This window comes from Polistes canadensis, unplaced genomic scaffold (assembly GCF_001313835.1).
Source record: "Polistes canadensis isolate GaletaPanama2010 unplaced genomic scaffold, ASM131383v1 scaffold_139, whole genome shotgun sequence".
Taxonomy (NCBI): domain Eukaryota; kingdom Metazoa; phylum Arthropoda; class Insecta; order Hymenoptera; family Vespidae; genus Polistes; species Polistes canadensis.
Genome location: NW_014569686.1, coordinates 105284 through 114810, shown reverse-complemented (window position 1 = coordinate 114810; position 9527 = coordinate 105284). Strand labels below are relative to the sequence as shown.

The 9527-nt window shown below is 26.5% G+C and overlaps 1 protein-coding gene across 22 annotated transcripts in view; it reads left to right on the top strand.

The window, feature by feature from the left end:
- The window catches only part of LOC106788411, a 102175-nt gene that overhangs the window by 85159 nt on the left and 7489 nt on the right, over nucleotides 1-9527 (top strand). For 2 of the 22 annotated variants that reach the window (XM_014751637.1, XM_014751642.1), the window contains exon 23: nucleotides 2612-2664. The exons of the other annotated variants lie outside the window; for them this stretch is intronic. In XM_014751637.1, the coding sequence (XP_014607123.1) occupies nucleotides 2612-2664 (53 nt within the window). The remainder of the gene's footprint in view (nucleotides 1-2611; nucleotides 2665-9527) is intronic. 22 annotated transcript variants of the gene reach the window in all.

Sequence of the window (9527 nt, the reverse complement as noted above, 5' to 3'; positions counted from 1 at the left end):
ATAAGATATGTAACAAATTTGTTAAATATTTATATATATTTATATATATATACATATATTGACTACTTTCCTTTTACATACATAAACGTATATATATATATAAAAATAAATAAAATACGTGAATCCTCGGCAAGATACATCAACAAAAAAGCATCCCTCTGTACGTACGTAAATGATCAATCGACGACATTCAAAAAATCGTACAATTTATTCTACCCGTTCATTTACCTATTACATATTTAAAACAATCATTCATTATAATAATTAAATAAAAAAAAATGGAGAAAGTTTGTCGGACGAAATTGGGCGTGTGTCGTTTGATTGATTAATTCAAATAAATCAATGAGAGAGGAGTGGGAAAGAGAAAGAGAAAAAGAGGGTTAACATACATATTATATATACATGCATACTACACACTTAACACACACGTATACGTAACACACACTTATATTAAAAAACATAGCAAACGATAATTAATATTAAAAAAACGCGATGACGGCGAGTCGAGATGTAAATAAAGCGTGCTCGTACTCTTTCTTTTTTTCTTAAACAATTTCGACGATGATCGCCAATAGAAAAAAAATGCCGCCCTTTTCGTTCGTATCGGCAAACGAGAACAAAAAAAAAGAAATTATTCTCATACCCACAACCCCCTTATTATTAAAAAGAAAAAAAAAAAACTATAATACCAAGAAATCCGATGTAAACCTTTTTCTTCTTCTACGAATCGAACGATCGTTTTAAATCACTAGTACGAGATAGGGAGCAACCTTTTTTTAATATAAAAAATAATAATAATAATAATAATATATAATCTGTATATGAATATGCAGCATACGTGTATAGATAAAAAAATAATAATGTAAAAAGCTCCCTTCTCCTGCTGGAATTTTCGATCGTGTCCACCCACCAAACCCCGTTTTTTCTAAAACCACCCCCCCCCACCCCCATAAGTTCTCCAAATTTCGTAAGAACGAGACGACAACGTTCTTCGATGATTATTTTCTTTTATTCTTTTCCTTTTTTTCTCTTTTTTCTATTCTATTCTATTCTCCTTTTTTTTTTTATCTTTCTCTTTTTGTTTAGTCTTCTTAAATACCTTGGAAACCCCATTTCGAATAAAAAATAATCCATAATTAATTAATTGAGTAATTAATTAATTATTTATTTATATATCTACATGAATAACACATAAACAAGTTCGGTGTCGAAGTAAATTTAGTTTCCTGCAACTTGTGTTTGTCTTTCTGTGACATGGAGCCCGCCCCCCTCTTCTCTTTTACCACTATTACCAACCAGCCCTCTTAGCCCGAAGCCGACCCCCTTCTTACATTTACCCACATGAAACCAACATTTTCAATGTTTGCTGTGTCCCGATAGTATATAGATATATACTCTTAATTTTATATAATAAATATATTATTATTAAATATATATATAATAATTGGACGCGTTATCTGACGAAACAGACAGGACACGTCATCGTCGGAATATTAGTTTTTAATAATTAGTCTCGTTAATGAATTATATCGTTCCTTAATTAGTTATGTAATTAATGTATCATTTAATGAGATTTATCAAAACGGTATTATCGTTAAGTATAATATCTTCTATCTAGGTCATTTTATTTATTTATACTATTATTATTATTATTATTATTATCATTATTATTATTATTATTATTTGCCAATCCTTCTTTTTTTTCTTCTATTTTTTTAATTATTTTTTTGTTATACTATTATTTTTATTGTTATTATTATTAATGTTGTTGGTCCTTCGAGAAGAAAAAAAAATGAATAAAACGGCGATAACGATGACGATGTTTCGTCAGATTTATTTATTCTCAATGTTAGTTGTTCGATCTTATTAAAATAAAAAAATGAAATGACGAAAATCTGCGTCGCAACGATTATTTTCGACTATATATTACAAGAAATTCATGAATTTCGGTTATTAAATATTTATAATAAAAACATTGTTATTATCATACAAGATGGGTCGAATAATTTAATTTGTTTATTATCGCGAGAAAGAAAAATGAATACTCGTACGATTAATATTTAAAAAAATGTTGTATGGCTCATTTTTATATACACTATATATATATATATTTTCTTTTTAAGATAGATCTAATTAGCATAGTTTTCTAAATACAGATCACAAAGGTAAGTTATTTCTATTTATTTTGGATTTTTCAATTTTAAACATCAAAATCTTGTTTCTACTTTTTTAAATTCGATCGATACATCGACATTTTTCAATCCTTGCATTTGCATATCACAAGTTACGACCCATCCTGTACGACGAAATAACACACAATATTAGAATGTTTATAAGAATTAAAAAAGAAATAAAAAAAAAACAAAATCCGAGCGAGAAAAATTGTAAACGCGCGAGCGACGCGGGTTACACAAATTTGTTTGTAATAAAAAAAAAGAATAAAAAAAAAAGAAGAACAATTCTTTTCAAGAAACGAAACTTAAAAGAAAACAACGAATTTTCTTTTACTTTTTTTTTTTTTTTTTTAAATTGAATTAAAAAAAAAATAGCAAATCAAAACCAAAAAATTGCAGCCCCCGTACTGATAGTTAAAATGATATTAATTTTTTAGTATGGCTGGAAGTGGAGTTCTAACTTCAAGGAGGCCATACAGACCAGTCACGAGTAATTGTTTACTGATTTATATTTATATAAAATTATTATAATTATTATTGCGCTACTTACACTCTTACTTATATCATCACGATCATCACCTTCATCGTCACTGTTATCACTATGACTAAAAACCGACCGCTAACACCCCTATTCTCAAACCCCAAACCTTCACCTTAACCCCCAACCATCAATACCAATTTAATTTTTCTCTTATTATTATTATTATTATTATTATTATTATTATTATTAACATTATTATCAGATTATATTAATTGGCAATTAATTGATTTGAATAATATCATCATCGTCATATAGTCATCATCATTATCATTAAAATTATATTCGTTATTATTATTATCATTATTATCATTCTCACATTCCCTATTATCGATTCTTATCATTGCTGATATATTATGTACAGTTTTTTATATATTATATATATAAATATTGCATACTTTTTTACAGTTTACATATATATATATATATACATATATTTATGATTTTATCTTTTTTTTTATACAAACTTTGTTGTCTGCTGCACAAAATCCTTACAAGCTGTCGATTATTATAATATTTAACAATTTGTTACTCTAACGCTCGAAGTATTCTGCCAAAAATCTAATTTTGCGATTAGAATTCTTTATATAAATTTTATACATTTTAATATTACAATGATTAATATCGCATGTATTAGAAAAAAAAAGTAAAAATTAAGTCAACAAAAAAAAAATGAAAAGAATTTTCAATGAAAGCATTTTAAAAATATTTTCAATCTTTTAAAAAAAAAAAAAAATAAAGAAAACAATAAACGGTGAAGGTGATAACTCCGGTATGCTTCTGTTTTTCTTTTTTTGTTAATTCATTTAGCTATTCTTTTTTAAATTAGGCGAATGTAGTTAAGAATAAAAAAAAACGTCCTCTTTTCTCTTTGCATCGATAATAATGATTGAAATGTTATGAAATAATGAATTGCAATAATAATTAATAATCGTGATCTGGCGGAACGCTTCAGGAGCGATACCTAATTCGATATTTTATAACCTGCCGTCACACACTTAATTCTAATCACTTTTTCTAATTTTATATATAATATACATATATATATATATTATATTAATACTTAATATACCTATTCTTATATTTCAAATACGTGCTTCTTCTTATCAAATTTATTTTAATATTATTATATACACAAATTTTCAATATATATGTATACAGGGTGTCCCACAGAACTCTAGTCACGATTTTTCAAGTACTTACGATAATCTGACAAAAAAATACTTTAAACAAAAGTTGATCTATTTTGTATAAAGGGTAAAATTTCGCAAAAAGGCTGGAAACTGCACTGTGGTATTGTTTAAGTAACACACATAAGTAAGTTTTTTGTTTTTAAAAGCACTCGTGCCCTTTATTCGCCGGCGTAAGCAAAATAATTTTTTGTTGAAATTTTCATTTTTTTGCTTTCAGGATCATCCAAAGGCCATAGTATACTATATCGTTGAATTCGTATTAATATGGGCTATAATACTGTAAAGTCAAAAATATTAAGTGCCAAAAAAATGTATAGTCAATCAAAATCAGATCAACTTTTGTTTAAAATATTGTTTTGTCAGGTTATCGCAAGTACTTGAAAAATCATGGCCACAGTTCTGTGGGACACCACCCTGTATATATATTATATTTCTTTCTCATTGTTATACTTTATTATTATTACTGTTCTCTTTTTTTGCTGTGTTAATTAAAGAAAAAAAAAAAAAAAATAAGATGATAACAAAAATAAAATAACACGTCACGGACACGTCAAAATGCAAATGAAATATTTTAGGCACTAACGTGATTATTATAGCTATCATTTATATATTAGAATATAATTGTTATCTAAAAATTGCTTTCTTTTTCATGATATTGTATCATTTGATTTGAATTATTTTTATTATTATTATTATTATTATTATTATTATTATTATTATCATTTGATTCTTGCCATTACAATTATTGTCTGATTAGCAGCACGTACGAACGATTTTCTTCTTCTTAATCGATTAGCGGAGAAGAAAGACGGCGTTTCTGCTTTTATATTCGCAACTAAGTGAGCAAGAACGTGTTCTACCCCGATAACAACCACCCTTTTTACACCTCACTCGTTCTACATATCTCTGATATCTTCAAAATAATATTATCTCGGAAAAAACGCATTTTTGCTCACAATTCCCAAACCTGCTCTCTACCTGTAGTTGCCGAATCGTGATTTAACGAGAGTTGTAAATACAGTAAGTACGGATCGTACAAAATTTAGGAATCTAAGGATTCATTAAAAAAAGAAAATAAAACAAAAGTGTAGTTAAAACATGCTGCTAGCATTTATAATAGTTAACGCACGAATGGATTAATTACGCGACGGGATAAATCTATTTTCGAATAAACGCATTTATTATTAGCGTAGTTTGAATTTTTTAAACGTCGAATGATTTTTTGATCTTTTTTTTTTTTTTTTGATAGACTATAGAATTGGTTAGAATTTTAGAAAGAAATTTTGACAAATAAATATTCAGCACGTCTCGAAGATTTTTATTCTAATGGCGACCTGTTTTTTCCCTTTCAATTTTTTTGTTCTTTTACATAAATATCATTTAGATATTAGTAATTACAAAGTTTAGATAAATATATTATATTTAAACAAATATTAGTACACTTTTATCAATCTATTTTCATTTTATTCTTAATGTTAATAATTTTTTTATTTAATTTTTTTTTTTTTCTAAATAACACGAAACAATCCGTACTTGCTGTAAACGGCCATCTTGTCGCTCTATCTTACATCCGGGCCAATCGTTAGATTATTTTTTCGTTCCTTTGTTTTTATGCATTCTATCACTTTGCGAGCAAAGCTATATATATATATATCTTTATTTGTTTTTTTTTTCTATGAATGGAACATTACGGATCTAACCCGTAATGGACGATTAAAATCTTTTTCTCGATTCTCCAATTTTTGTTTCTTTCTCTCTCTCTCTCTCTCTCACTCTCTCTCTCTCTCTCTCTTTCTCTCTCTCTTTCTCTCTCTTTAAATAATCTATGTCTTGTCTGTTATCATTAAATATAACAAAAAAAACCTTTATAGAAAATAAAAATTATAGAAACGAATAAACCGTGATGAAGTTGACAAAGAGAGATAGAAAATTAAAAAAAAAAAAAAACAACCCGTTTAAATCCGAATATGTTCCGTATTATAAACTCTGGCACATTGTTTCCAAAACTAAATTTTCTTCTTCTTCTACTACTACTTCTTCTTCTTCTTCTTCTTCGCTATTTTGCTACATATTAAATAATAATTAAAACGAAAAAAAAAAACAAAGTTCCTATATTCATTTGTTGTTTACATATTATTGAACTATGGCTATAGCTCGTGTAATAATTCTGCTTTAAATAAAAAAAAAAGAAAAAGAAATATATTACATATGCATATATACATATATACCGATCGGTAAAAATTATTTTCTTTTTTTTTTTCTTTTTTAAATTTATATAAGAAAGACATTCATTCGAGAATTCTTTCTTCTAATTGAATATCGAAACGCTTCAACTGTATCTCGAATTATTTTCATTAATTAACGTGTTTAAAGATAAAATTACAAAGTAACGTTAACGATATTTCGATGATACGAAATAATAAAATAATATTTAATTAATTGTTCGCAAAATTAATTAACAAATTATTTTAACGTTAGATACATCTATTATACGCATACTTGCGTTTAAGAAGAACAAAAAAAAACAATTATAATAATAATAATAGTAATAAATATTTAATATTCGCATATGTTTATCGTATAACAAAAAACAATGATTTATCATCGCGACGAAGAAAAAAATAATAAAAAAAGAGACGCTCTTCTATCCACTTCTTATAGTAAGGTGTGTATCGGTTATCCCATTAAAAAAAAATAATAAAAAATAAAAAACCTATCGTCCATTATACTACTACTACTATTATTACTACCACTACTACTACTACTACTACTACTACCACTACCACTACTACTTACTACTATTTAATTATAGTATAATACTATTTGTCAACGTTTAAGGTTTACATTGGATTTCCTGAGACGACGACCAACTACGACGACATTGACTAACACAACGTGACAATATGATTATTAATTTATATCTCGATTGATAAAAAATTAAATAAAAAAGAAAAAGACAATTATATCTCGAAATTCAAACACATAATTTTCAGACAAAATTCTGAATTAATTTAAAATCGAGATATATATATATTAAAAAAACAAGCCGACTCTGTCGATAAAATAAATAAATTAATTAGTAAATAAAATAAATAAATAAGAAAAATCGTTGAGGCACGCGATAAACCAAAAGAAAAAAAAGAAAAAAGATGAAAAATTTATAATAATATGGATACAGACGCGCACACATACATACTCACACACAGAGACAACGTAAATAAATTTTCGTTCTTTATTTTTATTGTCCTCTTATTGACTTTTGAGGAAAAGTAATCATCAATCATCATCTTCTGATCATCGTCGTTGTAATTTTGTACAAGTAGATGCAACCCATCATCTTTATATATATAATAGTACATGTATACATATACTATTCATATATAATAATATATACATTCGTTTATTTTTATATGCATTTTATTATTATTATTATCAATTTTATTATTGAAAAGTATTATTTTAATTTTCCTCCTATATATGTGTTGTTAACCTGTTCGTATAAATAATAATCTATATAAATAATCCTAACTCTCATTTGATCGAAACAAATTTTTTATAGAAGTTATTCAATTGTTATTTTTTTTTTTAAGTATGGAAAAGTATTATCGTTGATATAAAAAAAGTGTAAATTAATTTGGAACATCCCTATAATTGTGAATCTTCACGTTCGTGAAGAGATTTCTCTTCTGTTTATTTTTATTACTTTTTTTTTATACAATTATTATAATTATTTTTTCTCACCATCATCTTTCTTCTATGTATCTGATTATCTATTATATCTATTTGTCTCTTTCTCTCTCTCACTCTCTCTCTCTCTCTCTCTCNTCTCTCTCTCTCTCTCTCTCTCTCTCTCTCTCTCTCTCTCTCTCTCTCTTTCTCTCTCTCTGTTCATCGATAGAAATTAATTTCATGCTAATCCTTAATTAAATTAAATAAATTCCTATCTCAGTTTCCACGTTCATAAATCTTTGAAAACATTTTCCTTTCATTCTGTGCGAGTGCGTCGTGTGTATGCTCGAGCGTGTTATTAAAATAAAAATTAAAAATAACAAAATTATATATCTCCAAATAAGAATAGTAATAAATAATAAAAATGTATATTTGTGCCGGTAATTATATAATAGTGGACTATTATTTCATTATTTATTTTTAACTAGAATAAATTTTTGCTAATTTTTGAACTTAGGCTTATATTATCATAATTACCGATACAATTTTAAATCAATATCATCGAGATGCATAAAATATTTTTTCTAAAAACAAAGAAAATCCTATAAAAAGAGAATAAAAGAAAGATTTTTTTTTACAATTAATCACAATTATACAGAATTCTATCTGTCACTATAGAAATCTAATTAGAATTAGAAATACAGACGCACGCACAAAATAACGTTAGAATCCGTACTACTGCCTTACTATAAGGATTGGACATATTTTTCTTTTTTTTCTCCAATATTTTTCGATCGTCACTGGCTATGTCTGTTTTTTCTTCTATTTCTGACCTTTTTTTTTTTCTTTTTATTTATTTATTCTTCTTCTTATTATTATTATTATTACTATTATACCTATTATTTTTCATGAATTAATTTTAAGTTTGAAATCACCTGAATACATATACATTGATTGGTTGAAAAGTTTTGAGCCTGACATATAAACAATTTTCTTCTTTTTTCGATTAAACTCATTTCTCTCTATTTATAATAAAAGAAATAGTTTTCAATACTTTTCAACCCACCCTTGTATGTGATTGCATTTTGGATATACATCGTGTGTAATATAGATATGTAATATATATGTGTATATATTTTTTTTTCTTTTTGTAAATTTAGATAACACATTAGTAGATACATTAACGAGAGCATGATTATTATTTCGGATTGATTTAATTGCATATGGCATGCACATTAGTATTATATCTATTTGTGGAAAATTCTCACCGTTGCATCTTACAATTAGCAAGCTTAGAATGCACCTTTGCAGATGATTCTTCCCTTTTGGTAGCACGTGATCTCGATCAGAATCGATTTATGCAATAAACGATAAATACTTGCGTTAAAAAAAAAAAAAAGAAAAGAAAAAAAACCAAAATTCGAACGAACAAAAGTTTCTATCGTCAAAAATGTATTATTAAAAAGAATCTTTCGAACGATAAATACTTGCGTTAAAAATAAACGGGAAAAAACAAAGAAACTATGGGTTGGCAAGTAAGTGAGTGGGATTATTTTAATAACAATCTATCGACAAAATTCGCAATCACTTAGTTGCCAACCCAATAGAAAAGAAAAATCTCAGATTAAACAAATTTAAAATAACAATCTTTTTTTCACATTTTTCGATCACATCAATATTTGTAATATTATAAATAAAATGAAAATCTTTGTTTCTCCATCAAATATCGATTCGTATCGAGATATAAAAAAAAAAAAAAAAAAAAAACAAAGGGAAAAGCGTAGCACCATCCTGGTCCTAAATCCGATCTATAAATCGGTCGTATTGAGATCGACGAGATCAAATAAAACCGTAGAAAGGATATAATATCGTGAACGCGTTCGTGAAGCAAATCTTCTATCACTACTACTACTACTACCACCACTACTACTTACTACTACTACTTACTACCAC